The sequence below is a fragment of the Condylura cristata genome, unplaced genomic scaffold (genome assembly GCF_000260355.1).
Source record: "Condylura cristata isolate star-nosed mole 26May11 unplaced genomic scaffold, ConCri1.0 scaffold00029, whole genome shotgun sequence".
Classification (NCBI taxonomy): Eukaryota; Metazoa; Chordata; class Mammalia; order Eulipotyphla; family Talpidae; genus Condylura; species Condylura cristata.
Window position 1 is genome coordinate 11,070,671 of NW_004567130.1, and position 20,063 is coordinate 11,090,733.

General features: G+C 48.5%; 1 protein-coding gene across 4 annotated transcripts in view; it reads right to left on the reverse strand.

Annotated features, from left to right (window-relative positions):
- UBE3B (ubiquitin protein ligase E3B) overlaps positions 1–20,063 on the reverse strand; it is a 48,571-nt gene that overhangs the window by 16,320 nt on the left and 12,188 nt on the right. For all 4 annotated transcript variants that reach the window (XM_012730998.1, XM_004690950.2, XM_012730996.1 and 1 more), the window contains 9 exons: positions 15,344–15,449; positions 14,932–15,052; positions 13,877–14,054; positions 12,229–12,392; positions 10,915–11,082; positions 6,952–7,123; positions 5,382–5,500; positions 4,691–4,805; positions 3,559–3,658 (listed from right to left, as the gene is read on the reverse strand). In XM_012730998.1, coding sequence (XP_012586452.1) covers positions 3,559–3,658; positions 4,691–4,805; positions 5,382–5,500; positions 6,952–7,123; positions 10,915–11,082; positions 12,229–12,392; positions 13,877–14,054; positions 14,932–15,052; positions 15,344–15,449 — 1,243 coding nt within the window. The remainder of the gene's footprint in view (positions 1–3,558; positions 3,659–4,690; positions 4,806–5,381; positions 5,501–6,951; positions 7,124–10,914; positions 11,083–12,228; positions 12,393–13,876; positions 14,055–14,931; positions 15,053–15,343; positions 15,450–20,063) is intronic.

Sequence of the window (20,063 nt, forward strand, 5' to 3'; positions counted from 1 at the left end):
AAGCTGGCGGCGGGAGCCCAGAGGCCCCTTTCAGCTGTGCCGCATGGAGGAAATCAGTACAGGGTCTCAGACAGAACCGGTTCAAAGATATTTTTTTCCATTGTCAGAAATTTTAAAAATGATGCCACAGTATGAAGGTCCCTGACCTTTCTATCTGTCTCCTCGATGCCCTCAAGCGCTCCACAGTTCCACCGGTAATTTTTCTCTATTATTGTCTGAAAAGACCCCGCTCTCTAGCGCCTGCAAAGCCCCTTGAGGCGAGCACGACCTCTCGTCCCACGCGGGGCTTGAGAATCACTGCTGTAATGTCACTCAAATCATGGCAGCGAACGAAGTGGGAATCACACAAAAGTCAAGAGCTTTGTAAATACGAACAAGAGCGGCAGTCACCAGCAGGTAACAGCGTGAGGGTGAAGATGTACGGAGCTGAGTATCTTCACTTCATCGTCACATCAGCTCTGTGCAGAAAACACGGTGGTAACAAAGCAGCTGCCAGCCGCCTCTGGAGAAGGGGCCATATGCGGCAGAGGGCCGAGTGCTGAGCCCGGTGGGCTGGTTTACAAGTAGAGACGCAAAACGCAGTGCTCTGAGTAGTCTCAGAAGATCCTGAGCTCAGAGCAATGGGAAGGGAGCGCAGGCGTGAGGAGCCACAGGAGGGCGCCCTTGTGCGTCCTCCTCATGGTGGCTAACAGTACTTTGGGGAACAGGTATTTAAAGTGTGGGGCTACATGCCATGACCGAGTCCTGTGACCCCCACACCTTGAGTTATAAGCACGGGAACAAGAGGAGGCGTTACGGGGGACACAAGGCTGAAGACGGGCCTCAGGCCCTGGTGAAGGCAACACAGTGAAGCGGCAAAGTGGCAGCCTGCAGAGGTGACCACGAGAGGGCAGCTGCCTTGGGGTGCAGAGAGACTGGACAGGCACAGGACTACCACGGGGTTGCCTTAACCAGCTTGCCACGGGTTGGAGACCTCTGTGGACAGCTGGCCAGGATCCTGAACCCCATTTCACAGATGAGGAACGGATTCACCTGAGGTCACGGGTGGGCGGCAGCGAAAGCCACGCCACACAGGCCCTGCCTACCCCACCGGCTCTGGGCTCCTCGGCCAAAACAAGGAGCGGTCTATAGTGTGGTCAGTAGAAGAACTGCGCAGAGATGTTCAAAAGAAAGTAAGAGCATGCAGAGAGCAAAGTGCTGCTGTTGCAGCGAGACAGACGCTAGGCCACCCACCCGAGAAGACCCGGGACAGGGTGGGGCTCAGCGCTGCAGAGCGCAGATGAGAGAAGGGCCTGACACCTCCTGCTGCCCTCCTGCGGCTCCAGCCAGAGGGAGGGTGGCGTGCGCCCTAGTGAGAGGGAAGGGAAGCCCGAGACAGGACATCAGGGCGCCCCTGCCACTCAAACAGACTTGCCAAGGCCCTTCCAGGTGGGCTGGGCCGTCACAGGGAGCAGGACGGAGGCCGGGAGACAGGGAAGGGCCCTCACTTCCCCAGGGAGAGAAAAGAGACTTTACAAGGCCTTGAAGGCAATCTTAAGCCAAGTTCTCCCATCTCTGCAAAATGAGTATTAGACACAGCCTGGACTCAAAATCAGGACAACTAACCTCAGAGGTCCCCAAATTTCTTGTTCACAGTACCCCTAATGGCTCAGTGATTTTTTTTCAAGGTAATCCTAGGCCAAGAGAAAGACCAAATAATTCTACTTACTAAGTTGTTAAATCCTAAAACTTAGTAAGTATTAAAAAAGCACATGCACTGAAATAAGAATTAACTATTTAAAAAACCAACCAACCAACTATTGAAGAGAATATGGCAGGACCAGCTGTTGACACTGTGAGCTCAGCAGCATGTGGTGCCCACAGGCTTCCCTCCCTCTCAATAGTTTTAATTCGCCCATGAGGCCCAGGGCGCCCCGGCTCACGGCCTGTGCGCACAGCTGGCCACAGGGAGGCCAGGGATGCCGCTGTGTGGGGCTGACTGGACACTGGCCCCGGACAAGGAGCTGTGATGCAACTCCACACACTGCACTGGACCAGGAGACGGAGGGCTGGAAACCACTGGTGGGGCCAGCGGGAGAAAGGAAGGACACAACCCTGGAAGACAGAACCCGCAGAGGCAAAGGGAGTCGTCAGCAAATGTCAGCTTAGGGACGCCGCTCCTCGCGCTGCTCAGGAACTGGGGCTGGGCGTCACCGAGAAGTAGGCCCTACCGCCAGGGAGTCAAGCACGGCACACCCGCTGCTCAGGGCCCTGAGTTCTGCTGAGGCAAGATCAGGGGACTGCTGAAGGCGCTCCTCTGTGGAGGGCACTTCTGACTGTCAGCTCTGCGGGGCCCCTGGTTTCTGAGCAGCTCTGCTGTCGAGTGCCATGAGAATTCATGCAGCTGCCTTCACTTGTGAGTCGCTGTTTCAGGGCAACCGTAAGGATAATGTCGAGGTCAAAATGATCTCAGACAGTAAGCAAGGATCTCTGAAAAGAGATTTGATTTAGAAAAATGTGGCCTCAGCTCTTTTCTAAAAATATCTATTTTTTTGAAAGAAAGGGCACGGCTAGACTCTGAAGTGCCTCTTCTGAGGGAGCACAGCACTGCCCGGAGTCCAGCACCACACCCAGCGATGCCCCGCTCCCTGGCGCTCTCACCACAGTTCCTGACCCTCCCCGAGCCCCTCACATCACTGGAGGGGAGGGGGTGACACCACCCTCCTGGTTCTTTTCTCTGATTCCACCTTTCCTGTGCTGGCCTTCAGGGCTCTGGCCTCAGTCCAGAGGAGATCTGAGCGTTGTCCACACGTCGATTTGACCCCTAGAGCCATCCCCTCTCCTGAGTTCCAGGCCGCAGACACTGGCCTCAAGGAGCTGCAGACACCTCATGTGCTCCCCACTCCCCACCTGCTCCTCCCTGTGCCCCACCTCAGGATGCCTCTCCCAACAAACCAGACAGCAGAGCGTCATCACCTGAGTTCCTCCTTTCCTTCCTACCTGCCTGCATCATTCCCAGAGCCTTAAAAATCTCTTGGCTTTGCTGTCTCTCCACTCCGGAGGCCCCACTTGAGTCCAGTGAGTTTACCACCACACCCCTCACACGACAGCCAGAAGGTGCTTCCGGAGCACTGCTCTGACAAAGGTTAAAACCCTCCAATGGCTTCAGACAAAATCCAAGTTCCAGCCCTTGGTGTACAGGCGCTTCCAGCGCCGGCACTTGCAAGCCTCAACCTCATTTCTCGACTGTCTCCTTTATGTTCTCCCCATCAGGCTACGCTTGGTTCTTCGGGGCACTCTTTCTCACCAAAGCCGCTCTCCGGAGTGCCTCCCCGCTCCAGCAGGCCACACCCCTCACTGGGCCCCCACGGCGTCCGCTCCCATACACACCCCGCCCTCCCTGGTGGCCAGCTCGCGCAGCCCTGCACCTGTCTCTCCAGGGCTGAGCAGGACTCCTGGCACACAGTACGTCCAACTGCTGCCTGTGTCGCTGAATGAGCCGACTTCAGTGACTGAAAGACAGAGTCTGGAACCACGCAATGGGACAGGCAGGCACACTGGGAGCCTGGCCCTACTCACATTTTTGTGAGGAATGACGTGAGGGATGTACTGCAGGACCAGCTGCGCCCGTTTCCTATCCTTGTCGAGTTCTTGGAAGAGCACACTAGGTTTCAGATCTCTTAAAAAGAAAGACACAGGTTGGGGATCATTAAAACGAGTAAGCCACTGTCTAGCATGGGCTGACTAACCACATCCGGCCCTGGTCAGCCTGCTTCTGCTGCTGCTGCTGCTGAAACTAAGCTTTAATGACCGCGCTCACTCATGAGTGCTGCCTGGCTGTGAGTGGCAGAGTGGGGAAGTCGCCCCGAGGCTGGCAGGCAGGGCCTAGATGTTTACCCCCTGTTCTTTATGGAGGAAGGCTCCCAAGACATGCTGCTGATCACACACGTCTTATGTTTAGTTGTTGCAAGGTGCCTCCCTCCCACTCCCACTCTGGAAAAGCCTGCTGCAGTTGCTGCCCTGCTGATACAAACTGCCACTTACGACCTGTTGCTCAGTTCAGCTGAAAGAACTTTTCTGCCCAGCTGGAGTAAGAAACACCTAGTAGAGGTGAGCTGGCTTTGTCCCCATTCACGAACTCTAGTCATCTTTGCTGCAAGCCAGTCTCAGCACAAGCGCTGCCAGGTGCTCCCTGGGGCACACTGAAGGAGGGGAGCAGGCGCCTCTGCTCGGGCGAGCCTGAGGGCAGAGCACCTGGGAGCCACCCTAGACGTGGCCACCACCCTGGGTTTCCACCAGCCCGCAGGCAAGTGGCGCTGCTGCGCTCTCACTCGCTTCCCGCTTCTACTGCTCTGCAGCCGCGGTAACGGCGCGCAGGGGCCCGGACTGAGAGGCACAAGCATGCAGCGCGTGCACTGATGACTACAGGTAGTCCAGGAGGCCGGAGAGCCAGGAGCATGTGTACCTCTAAGGACGGACACCTCTAAGGTGGAGAGCATTATGGCAGAGACCATCAGGAGAGGCAGAGAGAAAAGAGTGCAGAGATGTGGGGCTCGGAGGCTGCTGCCTCCCAGGCTCTCTGCCGCAGCATTCACGGCCTGTCAAACCTACCAAGGACGCCGCGATTCCTTGTCTCCCTGCCCCATCCATAATGCACCTGCAGCCCGCCCTGAGCCGGCTGTGCGGCTGGCCCCGCCCACCCCACGCTTACTTTCGCAGCCAGTGGTCCTCGGGGGCAAAGCGCCGGCGGCAGTCCCGCTCGTAGAGCACCATCAGCCAGCCGTGGACAGACTGGAACAGCTCCAGGGTCTCGCCCTTGGCGTTCTCTGTAGGGCAAACAACCTGCACCGTCACACTCATGGAGATGATCACAAGCGAGAGCAGAGGACTGGCTCCGTCTCCGTCCTTCATCACGGTCCATCAAGTGCGCCATCTCCCTCCCTCTGACTCTGATGTAGAACCGATGGAATTAAAGGGGTATACACCAAGTGTCTGCGGGAGTGGGGTGTTGTGTCTCCTCGACAGTCACACACGCTGCCTCCCCAAGTGTCACCCGAGTTCCTTTTACGCTAAGGGACGTGGTGTTGAACATTGGGAGACACTTTGGGGGCTCAACTCTAGTTTAAAGTGTGACCTGGCAAACTGCTTATCTTCACAGACATCAAAGCCTCAAAAGGAGATTCAGGGGAACAAGCAATCATCATTAATAACCCTTCACACAAAAATAAACCTTTCAGGGCCTGGGAGAGTAAGACTTCTATAACCACACTTAAGAGATCAGAGTGAGGAAATCAAACATCAAATTATGCGGATAAATGTGCCTTTCCAACTAACTCCCATCTACAATGACACAGAGGGCCAGCTGTCACAGACATTTAACCGACGGTCATGCCTTTACTTACCTACGATTCCATCCCAGATCATCTTAAACACAAAGGAATTCAGGAAAGAAGAGATGGTGACCAACTCTTCCAGTTTGAATGAAATTTGTTCTTCATAAACTTCAATGTCATCAAGGATCCTAAAACAGTCAGAAAATTAGCCATAATTTCAGTGAGAAAAGGGGGAGATTGAGAGCTATACCTCTTACTAGATAAGCATAAGGCAGAATCTGAGTCTCTAACTTAGGTCAAATTCAGACACAACCACTCTGCCAAGGATAATGATCTGGGAAGTATCAGAGCGGGAGCAGTCGGGCTGGGCTCTCTTGGAAGCAGGGATGGGCACGCAAGGTTTCTCTACACTGTTCTGCCACTTTCCACTTTCGTCAAACTGCTCATAGTAAAACGTGTAAAAATACAACCGAGAAAAAAAAAGTGAATAAGCTCTATTCTATTTTCTTACTTGAAAGGTAAGTAGACCTTTCTTAATACATGCTTCAATATCAAGGAATTGGAACCAAAAGTCTGTCTCTACTGAGGAAAGTCGAGGAATCGTATTCTCTGTAACAGACACGAATGGCCCTTCCCAGCATGAGTGAACTATCGGAAGGCCACTTCACTGTGTGAATCAATTCCGATACAGCGCTACCTGCAAACGCCTGTGTACTGCAGAGATGGACTGGGTCTGGGGTCACTGGGTGGCGTCTTCGGTGGTTACAGGCCTCAGAGCTCATCTCTGGCTGACCAGTGAGCCCCCAATGCCCCTGCCAAGATTCTTACCTACCTGGTTACCTTCCTGCCCCTTACTCCCCCCACTTCTGATCATCACTGCCTAAGAACTTCCTTTAGGACGTTCACCAACTTTGGGAGGGAAAGTGGAAGAAAGGAATACAGAGCACACAAGTAGGAACCTAAATTTAAAGAACAAAGGCTGTGAATGGGAGTGACATGTTAATTTCCTGCCCTGTGCCAGATTCTGTATCAAGGACTTGACATTGCTTCTCTATTGGCAAACCAAAGGGAAACTAAGGCCTAGAGAGGTTAAACAACTTGCCTAGGGCAAGCTTGATAAGGAAGGTAAGAACAATAGTCTGAGTTCTTCCAGTATGCCAAAGATAACACTAAATACTGTGTGGGCGTTACCCCTACTATTCTTGTCCCTGGCTGACAGGCTTAGGGTTACTCCAATCTACAGTGAGGAAATCAAGGCTCAGGAGATTCCTTTTGTCCCCTTGCCCAAGGTGCCTGGGCAAGTGGCTGAGCCAGATTTTACACCCTGCTTCTCCGACTCTAGAATTGTCTAGCAAACTATCCAGCACAGGAAGTAAATGGTAAATTGAATCCAGCCTCTCGGGAGATTCCAAAGCCCACACTCAGTGGCACTGACCAGCTCCCCTGAAAGAAAAGCTAACTGCTGAACCCCTGGTACAGGCCATCTGCATCGTGAATGTTTTCTCATCTAATTCTCCTCATGTCCCTGCCACATAGGCCCCAACACTTTTAGTAGTCACATTGCCGTTGCTTCCTGACACTGTCCTCTGGCGTCTCCACGCTGGACGAAAGGGGTTCAGCCCCACTGTGGTCAACCTACGTGACAAGGTGCCGGGAGCAGTCACAGAACAGCATCAGCATGGCCAAGAGCTGCTTGGAGTCGTCAGTGTCATTGTTGAGGCATTCCAAGAAGAGCTTTAACCCTCCATGGGGCCCCAGCTCACAGATAAATGCCCACAGTTTGGGGAGCAGGTCATCCAGGTAAGTGAGACCTAGAAAGCATAGAGAAACCCAAGCTTCAGGTGGGGCTCCATCTGGTCCACCATGTCCCCATCCAGTGGGAAAACAAAACACTTAAGCCTATTAGTGAACATGTAAAGTGTGCGAGAGAAAGAAGGTTGTAATTCCTAAGAAAACCATTATCACTCTGAGAATAACAACAGCTACCATTTATTTAGTGGGCACCGACTTGTGCCAGATACCGTTCTAAGGAACCCCGCCTGCACTACCTCCTTTCCGCCTTGTGAAACCCAGTGTTCTCACCATTTTGTAAGGTAGGAAATGGAATTGCAGAGGGATTAAGTAACTGGCCCCAAGTCACCAGGCCAACTAGGTGTCAGACCCAAGAACAGTACCCAGGTCTGACTGACTCAGAGTTTATGTTCCAAATCAGGGATCAGCAAATGTTTTCTGGAAAGGATGAGAGGGTAAATATTTCTAGGCTCTGTGGGGGAGATGGTATGTCACAACCGCTCGAAGCCACCACCATGGATGATGGGAGCCAGACAGCGCGGGTGTGGCTGTGGTGTGGCTGTGCTCGGAGAGTGCCTCACTGACAGAACCAAGCTTCTGCCGTGCGCTTCAGAGGCTCCTGTAGACTCAGTCATGTTCAGCAAGGGTTTCCACTCACCCACTTTTGTTACTGTTTCTATGTTAAAAATGGGAAAATAGGGCCCTCCCTGGTGGCACAGCAGGTTAAAGCACAGCACTAAGAAGCTAAAGCCACTTCAGCATGAGTTCGAACCTGCCCCAGAGGTGACCCATATGGCGTGGCAGACCTCTCCTGACCCGCCTGCTGCTCTCCTCAGCAGTGTACTTTGTCAATCTGTCTGTTCTGCTCCCACTCGGTCTCTGGTGAATCCTCTCACTGCCCCTGCACCTCTGGCCTGTATCCCAGTTCTGTATGCATAAATAAATAAATCTTTAAAATAAATAACTAAAAAATCAAAATGGGAAAACAGTGACTGCAACAGAGGTATGTTCAAGTGTTGATAAATATTTAACCCTGGGTGAGGCAGAGGACATTCCAGGTCTCCTTCTTGATGGCCACATGGCCTCCAGTGCACCAGCTACACCAGTGGAGATTTAAATCCATCAGTGTCGTCACTGAGTCAAGACAGGCTGGTTTGAAAGTTCCTAATGTCATAAAATGTACAGAAAAGTGTGGTCTCTAAATTATTCCTTAGAAAATGAGGAAGTCACCTAACATTGGGGTTTTATAGTGACTCCTTTTATGAGGCACCCTGGATTACTTAATGTTGAGCAGAGATAATCTGGGGGTGGGGGTGCACAATTTATGCCCTTTATGGATACCTGAGGGTGAACTGCGGGAATTACAAAGGCAGCAAAGAAATGTAGCACCCACTAGTTATGATTCCTAGAAACTTGACCTCACACTTGCAAGGGTAATAGGATGTGCTTATAAAATGCAGACGTTTTTCTAGATAATTAGAAGCAGAGTAAGAAGAAAAGGAGCCTCCCTCACAGGTGAATGGCCCCTCACGTGTGGATGGGAATACTCATTCACAGCGTCAAACACAGGTCCATCCCGGGCTGCACCCCAAGACACTGAGGTAGAAATGAAGGTGATGTATCTGCGGAGCTGTGTCAGAGGAGTGGTGTGTGGCCTGTGTACCCCCTGCACGTGAGGGGCTAGATGAAGATGCTTTGTAAATGGTGAAAGAAGAGAAGCAGTAGCAGTTTTAGTAGGGCGATGTTGTTTTCCACAATCTGATCTGCGTATAGCTAAACCAATAGTTTTGCACCTTATGCTTAGAGACTAGCATATCTTCATTAAAAAAAAAACAACACAACTATTTTCAAGTTGGTCAAAAACTTCTTTCTGGAGTCTCCTAATGGAACAATGGGGGATGCTTAAATCTGTGATCACCTTAAAAAATGGGACACTTTTGGCCCTCCCTGGTGGCGCAGCGGGTTAAAGCACAGCACTGAGAATCTGAAGCCGCTTCCGCATGAGTTCGATCCCCGCCTGCCCCGGAGATGACCACATGGCGCGGCAGACCTCTCCTGACCCGCCTGCTGCTCCCCTCAGCAGTGTATTTCATTGATCTGCCTGTCTGTTCCCCACTCTGTCTCTGGTGAAGCCTCTCACCGCCCCTGAGCCTCTGGCCTGTACCCCAGTTCTGAATGCACAAATCTTAAAAAAAAAAAAAAAAAAGGACACTTTTTACAAAAGTTGGTTGCAACTTTAAAATCATCTCACTCAGCAGACTTCCCAAGTCCTTACACTGGGGGCTGGGGTACCCAGGTTTGGTGGGGGCACCTTCTCGTCTATTTCTTCACCCTCCTGAGGGACTCCTCCCACAGCCAGAGGCTTTACACCGTAGGTCACTCACACTCCTGGCCACCACTGTCCCACCCCCGTGTACTCTAATGTCTGACTGCATCACTGCTGACGGTCCAGCAGGCTCCACACACCCATTACAATAGAATGTTCCAGGTCCCTGACCCCCAGGCTGGTCATCCCCAGCTAGGCAAATGGCACCAGTAACAAAAAATCTGGCATTATCTTTGAGGCTTTCGGTTCTCACTCCCCCAAATCCATAAAACATACCACAAACCCTCCTGCTTCCATCCCCTGATATCACCATATCTGTCCAGGGATGGTTCCCCCCCAAGGGGCTGTTGGCAGACCAGATGTGTCTGCACACATTTGGTTGTCACATCTGGGAGGTGGGAATGAGGTGCTACTGGCATCTCTGCTAGGGCCAGGGGCTGCTGAACATTCAGCAGTGGGCAGGGCAACTCCAAAGCCAAGGAGGGCCCTCAGATGCTCTCTAAGTACTGGTGATGAATCAGCAAGTGCGAAAGAGAGGAGCCATTTATGATTCCATCCAATGTGAGATGCAGCAGTTCCTAATCCCTTTATGGAGTAAACAGCTCAGGCCTATAGATTTTCTGTCCTAGTATCAGTTCATACTAATGGCACCTGCATTGCAACTATAAAGCCTTTGACATCTAATTCTTTGTTCACAGAGGGGACTTTCTTCCTTGCTCAGCTGAAAAATGAAAATGTTGGCCATATGCACGCAATGAGATACTATGCAGCCAATGAAAATGAAATTTTTGGCCTACCCTGGTGGCACAGCAGGTTAAAGCACCGCACTGAGAAGCTAAAGCCCCTTGAGCATAAGTTCAATCCCCGCCCCGGAGGTGACCCACATGGCAGGCAGAGCTCTCCTGACCGCCCGCTGCTCCCCTCAGCAGTGTACTTCGTCCATCTGCCTGTTCTGCTCCCCACTCTGTCTGGTGAATCCTCTCACTGCTCCTATACCTCTGGCTTGTACCCCGGTTCAGTATGAATAAATAAATCTTAAAGAAAAAAGAAAATGAAGTTTTTGAGGAACTTCACATGAGAAAACGCTTCTACCGAGACCACTAGGAAGGGAAGGATGGAGCGCAGCTTCACCAGATACCGCGCAGCACACACAGGCACGGGGCTCTCGTCAGGGTGCGGGATTAAGGCGATTTAAATGTTCTCCTTTCCGTTTGTCTTTTTATAATTTTCTTTTCAGAAAAAAACAATGACCTTTTCAGAGCAAAATGTGCTTCATAATGAAAGAAAAAGCCAAGTTGCAGGAAGACCTGGAAGTGCTTGGATCAAGGTTAGTTGAAGCAATTTAAGTGATGTGTTAAGAACCTCTGACAGTGATTCAAAAACACTCTCCCTGAAAATCAATTTTCTGGGAAGGAAGGCAGGGGAAAACCAACTTTTTCTAAGAAAAGTGGCTAAATCTGAGCAGAGGCACTGCGGACAGCGAACCTGTCAGTATCTGCAGCCGGATCTGGGTGAGGGTGGTCAGCGAGGTCTGGTAGAGGACACAGATGTTGCACACCTTCTGGACCTCAGCAGAGTCCACGCGCTTCCCCCCAACAGGCCTGAGAATATGCCGAACCGATGCAGACTTCTGAAATGCACGCTTCAGGAGACCTGGCGGGGAGAAGGAACCATGAGCAGCTGCCAGGCCACCTGCCCAACCCACCCTCCCAGGGCGCCTCTCAGGGAGGCTCTAAGCGACAGCAGAGCCAGACGGCGGCTACTGCGCTGATTCAAGTCACCTCTTTGGGACAAATGAGAAAAGCAACAGGGTTTTAGGAACCCAAAGACCTCTTTAGATGATCAGAAAATTTCTCAGAACAAGCCAGGCATATCTACTCTTATACGGGATTATTGCACAGTACCCCTGAACTTCAGCACCTACAAAGGTAAAAATCCCAAGAATTGTTAGCGGAATAGGGGGTCTGGTTGGGCCCCAATTTTCTATGCTTTTAGGCAGAGCAGGGGTGTCAGCCTCCATTACTGACATTTAGTATGAGGTGGTATCCTGCCTCTACTGTTTTAAACCTTCCCTCTTAGAGCCTGCTAAAACAGCCTGTTTTTCATAGAAAAAAAGGTCACACTTTGCTGACAACAACCCAATATATTCATGAGCACATGCTCACGGGTGGATACAGGAGCCTTATGACACGCTAGGCAGAGTAAGACAAAAAGCCACCTGGACCTGGAAGCCTGTTGTCAGCGGGGAACGCATCGGGGACACGGGAAGGCCATGGGGGCCGCGACAGCAGTGCTTCCTGGCCTCTCCAGAGTGGGCAACGAGGAACCTTTCCTGGCGACTGTTACTGAGCCTGCAATAGGGCTGTCACCTGGTCAGCGACTCAGTGGCCCTGTTATGAGAAGCCCCTTGGGAGATTTATAACTAAAGTCTAGGAAAAATAAACAATTTCCCCAAGAAACAACTCTTTCTGTGAATGAGATGAAAAATAAATGCAAAAATCCCTTTGCACTTTGGTTACTAGACAGTTCAGAGCCAACCAGTGGCCCACGTGGAGGATCTGTAGACTTGTTTCCTCTATACAGGTCCTCGATTTTATTCACCTGTATTTCCCTGGGCCTCGTTTCCTACTCCTATGGGCTGTCTGTCACTCTTGCTAAATGTGAACTTAAGAGGCCTCGAAATCCTTGCAGGAGAAGTTAAGAGTGTCACATGAGCAGAGGGGTGCAGCACCCGGGAACCACCAGGAGCTGCACTGCCGCTAAGGACAGTTGTGTCTCAGGCCTGCTCCAGACACTCACTCTTCACAGGAAGCACGTTCTGCGGGGACGCGGGCTGCACGTGGGCTGGGTCCTGGTTCTCCAGCAGCTTCTTGCTCAGGATGTCACTGAAGAAAATGCGTATCAGAGGCACCCCCCACAGGAACTGCAGCTGCTTGGTGATCAAGGGCATCGACTCGTTAAGGCTAGGAGCGAGCAGGACACAGCGTGTCAGTTCCACCAGACCCCGGTCAGGGAGAGCCTGCCTGGTCAGGGAGAGCCTGCCTGGTCAGGAGAGGCCTTCCGCCTGGTGGAAAGCGAGGGCCTGCCATGCAACCTGGCACACAGGATAATCCCCACAGTAAAGTGATGTGTAAGGTGCTAACCTCCTTCCGTCGTTTCTACCTAGACTCCCTGTGCTGCGACCGCAACAGTGATGTCCCCAGGCTCCACATACGCAGTCGGCTCCCAGACATCCCCTCTGTTCTGTAGCCCAACTCCATCCTGCCTACTGCCCCACTGACAAATGCCACCTTGTGCCTGCCTTGTTGTTCTACTCCTCACAGGTAGCCTGCAGGCCTGGGCCACAAATATCCACAGTTCACCAGCCCCCTAAGTTTTCTTGCTTGCAGAGTTCCTCCACTCCACACTGCAGCCCCTGCAATAGACTCACACCCCTGAAATCCACCCATCCACCTCCTTCATGTCCCCGATCAAGATCTGGAAAGGACCTCTCATCGCCTAGCGCTGCAGGGGTCACAGCTACTACCCCAGGGGAGACCAGGTCCAGCAGCTGGTCCTTCTCATGCACAACTCATCCAATCACTGAGACGATCTTATGAGAGGGACTTGAAAGTGTCCCCATATTTCAGGTGTGGGAAGCGAGGCCAAGGGACTGTCCAAAGGCCCTCAAAGAAGGTGCAGTGGGGCTGAGTAGGGTGCACTCATGCTGTTCTGCCCACCCTCTTCCCACGATCCCCCTGCTGACTCCCCACTCCCCACCCTCTGCAGGCTGGGACAGGTTCCCTCCTGCTGAGGAGTCTTTTAACAGGATGATACTCAGGTATGAGGAAAAGGAGAAAATGCAGGGCTTTCCTTCCCTGGTCTCACTCTGCTGCCTCAAGGGTGCCTGTCAGGACCGCAGCTGCTGGGTGCCCTTCTGAAGGAAAACGGCTGGCTGGGCCTCGAGACCCTCTCACCTTAGCCTGGCACATGTTTTTAAAGTTCATGATACTGCCTTGATCACCCCTGTCTAGTTCAGTATTTTTAACATTCTCAGAATGTTAAAAGTTTTTTAATTTCTATTTCATCTCTCGAAAGGATTAGGAATGATTCTCTGAATCATTTTTTAGTATGTCTCCAAAATATGACAGTCTAGTCAGCTCATGAATGTGACACTGAAGAAGAAAAGGTAATGGTGACAGAGGTTCATAATTTATGAAACGAAAAAAATCCAGTACAAAATGTTATCTCCTACTTGTGAAAAAACTACTGACATTTACAGGGAGGAAAAGGACTGAGAGGGTGGTGACACAGGCTGTCATGGTAGGATGTGGGACGGTTTCTATCCTATTAGTCTTAGCCGTATTTTATACAATGAGTGTGTGTAAATTGTGTAACAGAAGTGAGGAGGAGGAAGGGGCGGCGGTGTGGAAGAAGCAGACAGAGGGCAGTTTGCTCTGGGACTCACCCATAGTCTACGGATTGGGAGAACCAGCCCAGGACAGGGTGCCAGTGGGTCAGGTTGGATTTCTTCTGGGACACATACTTCTGGCAGTAGCACAGCATCTGGGTCAGCAGACTGACAAACCCGTCTGTCTCCTCCTCCAGCACCCTGGGGCTGAGGGAGCCCAAGGACAAGAGGTTGCCTACAAAGCAAGAAGGCTGAGTGTGACAGGGCCAGACAGAGCACTCGATCCCCTCCCATTCTGCTCTCTGCCTGTGGTGCAAGTCAAAATTCCATGTGGGGGTGCCTGCCAGTGTGGGGAGCGGCAGTGTCAAAGGGTTAAGAAACAGGCAACCTGGCATCTCAGCCTGGTTCTGCACTGTCAAGCTATGTGACTCCACCCACCACTCAAATCTCATTCCTCATCTATGTAAGACTGGAAAAACCATCCCCGAGAATTCTAAGGAGCAACATGTTGAATGTCAGGCACACAGAGCTATGCGATATTTTGTTAGTATCACATTAACAGTTTACACTCAAGGGCCAACATCAATGACCATTTGAAGAACATCTGAATGTCCTGGGAAATCACTGGTACACAGTAGTCACCAGACTTATTTAATATTTATTACTCTTCTCATAAACTCCTCTTAAATTTAGCCCAGAGAATGTTATATATTTAAAACTAACTTCTTATCAGGCAATGTCTACTGCTTTTAACTACAAAACTTTTTTCTACCTACACTGAAAACACTGAAAAATTGATGGCACAGGCTCTGCTCTGATCGCAAGCCCATTCTCTCACTTGAAATGAAAAATTTCTATATAACATACAATGTTTTCATTTCCTTTTGGCTGCCAGGAAGCTAAGGGCTGGTATTAACATTCATTTAGAGTCATTCAAGTAATTAGTACATTTTCCACGTACCTTTTTATTTTACTTTGTCTCTTTAAATTGTCTGTCTAGATACATGTTTTTATTGTAAGCACTTCTAATTTTATTGGTGATCTCCTGAATGGTGGAAAGCAAAACACAAGGGTTTTCCCAATGTCCAAAGACTCCAGCTGCAGATACTCACCCATCAGACAAAGGGTGTGGCATCCTTCTAGACTTTCACACACATCCCCGCATCGATCTTCATTTCTCAAAAATGTGATGAATTTACGAAGCATGTCATGAGATTCTAAAACATTGAGGCGCTGCAAGACAGAAAATTATTAAAGCAGAAGATGACAGGAAAAATTCCCCACTGAGCATAAACCTGGTTACCTAAGGCAGATCACCCCCTTACTGCCAAATGTGCAACTTATCATCAAGAAAAAATTGGAGAAAGATGAGACCCTATCTGGAGTATTAACCTGAATCTATCTACAGTGGCTACTGATTTGGAAGAAACACTGAGGTAGAAATTAACAGAGAAAATATTTCTAATTTCTCTAAGAAGGCAAAAATGGAATTGATTTTTGGAGGGGAATTCACAACCCACTTACCTCAGGGGTCACCGTGCTGAGATGAGTCACAAGAGCAGGCACGGACATGATGTGGATGAGAAATGGTCGAATCAGATTGTCTGAAAATTGTGCAGCAACCACAGGGCTAAACAGAGAGAGTTGACCTTATTCAGACCAGTATGCAGGTGAACCTGGAACAAAAGAACAACCCTACCAATGCCCCTCAATCCCTTGAATTGTGGCATCAAAGGACTGCTAGCAAATGAAAAGCTGCAAATGTGGACATCTGCTAGGGATGGTGGAGTGCCAGTGTAGCTCTATGCATCTATGAAAAGTTAGTTTCAAAGTTTTATCAACAGGAGAGAACAGTTGCACTATAATAAGCTTAAAAAAGAGCAGTATAAAAAAGCTATATACATGGGACAGGAAGGAGGGCATCATGAGTAAGAGGGAGGTAAAGGAGCTTCTGGAATGCTGTTACTGTTCTACTTTTCAATTGGGCTGGTGCTTACACAGGTGTGGTTACTATGTAATAACTCCAATAACTCAGACTTCAATCAAGACATTCCTTTTAACTGTGTATATATAGATGTAAATATATTTGTGTGCACTGTGATTGATATTTAAATATGTATAAAAAAGTATATATATTCATATATACAAATTTTAAAAAGACCAGGGAGACAGATAGAAAATATTAACAATGAATCTCTGGGATGAAAAATCATGAGTATATTGTTTCTTCATTATCTATACATCTATCTATCTATGTAGAGAGGTATATAGATAAATATATATATGTATATATACAGGTTTTCTGTATTAGCACGTATACTTCCAAATCAAAGAAGAGATAAACTTTAAAGACAAAACTAAAACAAATGATGACTTCTACCTCACACCATACATAAAAACTACCTCAAAATGGATCACAGACCTAAATGCTAGTTTTATAATTAAAACGATAAAACTTTGTAAATTTTTGTGACCTTGGGTTTGGTGATGACTTCCTCTATATGACACCACAATCACAATTAAAATTTAAAATATTTATGCTTCAAAAGACACTTTCAAAAGAAAGTGAAAAGATTCTCAGAACAAGAGGAAATATTTGCAAATTATATATCTGACAAGGGAACTGTATCCAGAATAAAAAACTCATATAACTCAACATTAGATGACAGCCCAATTTTAAAATGAGCAAAGCATTTAACTAGCATAGAAAGATACATGAATGCTTAGTAAGCATGAAAGATGGTGAACATCATTAGTCATTAGGGAACTGCAAATCAAGACAACAGTGAGAGATTACTCCACACTCATTCATAAAAAAGACAACAAGTGTTGGTGAGAACATGGAGAATCTGGAACCCTCACATATTACTGGTGGGAATAAGAGATGGTGCAGCCATTCTGGAAAATAGTTAAGACTGGAGTTACACATGATCCAATGATATTACTAGGCACAGAGTCTAGAGAAATAAAAATGTATGTCCAACAAAAACTTGATATAAATGTTCATAGCAGCACTCTTCATAATAGCCAAAACAGTGGCAGCAGCTCAATGCAGTATATCCATACAATGGAATATTGTTAGGCCATGAAAAGGGATGAAGTGCTGACACTTGGCTACCACATGGATGAACACATTATGCACAATGAGACAGTTGCGAAGACCTGTAAGTTAGTTATAGGACTCTATTTAATGAAAATGTCTGGAACAGGAAAATACTAAAGGACAGAAAGCTGCCTGAGGCTTCTGAGTGTGACAAGTTATGAGCAGAGAATTTCTTTAGGGTGGTGAAAACATTCTGGAATTAGTGCTGACAGCTGCACCATTCTAAGACTATACTAAAATGTTTCAAATGAGTGAAATGTACATGAACTGTATTTCAATAAAGTAGTCATCTAAAAAAATCACCTAAAGATTGTACAGAAAAAAAAAATCATGAAAACAACTTACGGGGAAATGACTTCTTCTAGCAAATATGCTCCAAGCCGTGAGAAGCTATGTTGCTGGTATTCCTACTACCAACATTTAAGTGACAAACTTTTACCAGTTTCCAGAGTATGTCTTTTGGAACAAGAATATTTTCAAAGACTAAACTGCTCAAACTATCTGGGCCTACACGAATCACCTGTCTTGAGGCAGGACCAACCAACTTACACTCAGTGATCAAAGATGGGCAAAAGAAGAGAGAATAAGCCATTTATTTCAGCATGTTGGAAAGAAGTTTAAATCAGGACTAAAAATTCACTAGACAAGAAATACAAACAAGAGAATGCCACCAAAACTAACCCGTCACTCGCACATAAGGGAGGATGGCATCATTATAGAGGTATAAAGGGCCAGTGCCTTCTCTGGGATTCTCACAGGGCCAGAGGATGCCACCATAAGCATCCCAAAGTGAAGCATCAGATACTTCATGAAAACAGGTTCCCCAGCATGAGGCCAGTCTTGAAAGATCGCATACCAAGTGCTTTTCCCCTCAATTTCCTACTATCTGTTTCCCCAGATACACTATGAAATCTGTTTAGGCAACGTGTAGTTGCTGCAGCCACCTCTGGGTGACAAACTCTATGAATGTACTGCTAATTGTACATGTAATAATGTGTGGGCCAGTGTTACCTAGGCAGGTGAAGAGGGTAAAAGAGGGTTCAGTGCACAGTCCCTGCCAGCAGAGGGCGCATGCTGCAACCGGGGAGCTGAGCGGTACAAAGGGAAAAACAAACTAGCCTGGCAAATGAGGTCCAGGTAAAAGGAACAGGGAAAGACTGGGAAGGTTCCCATGTTTTTAGAATGCAAAATATGTCTAAGATGTGAGCAAGCACAGGGAAGGAGAAAACAGCAGGGGCGTGGGGTCAGACAAACTGGGTTTCATTCCGCCTGCCACTTGCTTGTGTAGGATCAAGGGCAAGTGGCTTGACCTTATGGACCTTAGCTTCCTCATCTATGAGATAAGAGAGGTGGGGAGATGTCAGTTCATATGTGAACCAGTCTCAGAACAATGTGTGATGTGTGAGTGCTCACTACTTGTATTCTAGATCTGGGCACCATGTCTAAACATCATTTGTGATGTTACAAACTTTATATCCCTGTACAACAAAACCACTAACTAGGTTTAAAAAGGTCTTGGTCATGATTAATTACATATGAATATTCAGAAGATGAGGAAAAGAAATGCATGAAGAAAAAGGTTTTTCAGCAGCCTGGTCTTAACAAGTGAGTGACTGGTTCCTAACACTGTGGAGACAAGCCCCTACAACAACGGATGCGCGATTATTCTCAAAGCAGAAGAAACCCAAAGGGCGGATGCGGCAAACCTCCCCCTAAACCATACTGTGAATTACAACCACAACTGGGAGGGAGGGTGAGGGTATCGGAAAGGGGTGTAGGAGGCAAAGGTATCCCTGCGCTGGAGCCGGGGCACCTCTGTGCTGACCCTTCATCCCCTCTGACAGGAAAGTGGGTGGTGCTGCCAGAGTGAGCAGCCCAGAAGGTGACTCAGGCTGGGGAGAGACAGAAAAGCTGCTACTAGGCGAAGCTGTGTGTGCCTAGGCGCTATGACTCAGTACACACGCTGATGCAACTTCTCTCAGTGAGTGCTTTTACAACTAGTCTAGTGAAACTGGCTTAGTCCTGTCCTTCTAATGGGAGGGCCTGGCCTCCAGGTGTGCTGTCCAGCTGGTAACCACTGGCCATGGGCAGCTCCTGAGCACTTAAAATGTGGCTAGTCCAAATTAGATAGTGCTGGGTGTTAGACATACCACAAAGACTCGGTATGGAAGGAAGATTAACAATTTAATTTTAATGAAAATAATTTTTAAATACTGATTCTGTATAGAAACAACATTTTGGATACATTGGTTTAAGGAAAACATACTAATGATTTCTCCTTCCTTTTGACATTTGAAACATGTTTCTGGTTCTATTTCTGTCGGCCTATGCTGTTCTGGGATAAGTCCTATTCACTATACTAGAACTTGCTGTGATGACAGAAAGTGTCATATTTGGCCTGTCCAATGTGCCGTCACTGGTCAGTGTGTCCCTTAGCCACTTGATATGTGGCCAATGCAACTGAGGAACTGAATTCTCAATTATCATTTAACTAAGTTTCTATTTAGAAGTGCCCTGTGGTTAACTAATGGTTAGCAGAAAGCACGGTCTGGACCAGAGCTTGACAACTTAAGGTCCACAGGCCAAACTCTGCTCACTGCTCTGCCTGATTCTGCAAATAAAGCTCGATCAGAATACAGGCATGCTCCCTGACTTATGTACTATCTATGGCTTTGCCATACAAAGGCAGAGCAGCTGATGAAGGTGCATGGTGACAGAGCTAGAAATATTTACGAGCTGGCCTTTTACAGAAAAAATTGCCAACCCAGGTTCTAGATCATGGAAATTGACTCCATGGATAATGACAGTCAGGCGCCACCACTGCAGACCAGGCCGGGGTATGCCCATGTGCAGGGCTGCGCAGGCTGCCAGCAGGCCAACTTGCTGAAGGGCCTTGCTGTTGGGGCTCCTCAGGGCGCCAGTGCCTGTGGTGAGTGGGAGGGGCAGAGGAGGCGGCATTTATGCCAAGCTGGCTTGACCACAACAAATTATTATTTTCCCCACCAAGTTATAATTATCTTGGGGATTAAATTATCTTATTAATGTCTCCTTAAATTAGTATTTGGCTCAACACTTTGAATGTTCTAGACCTATAAACAAGTACAGCTTTTACACTTGGTGGTTCTCAGAACTGCAGGCATA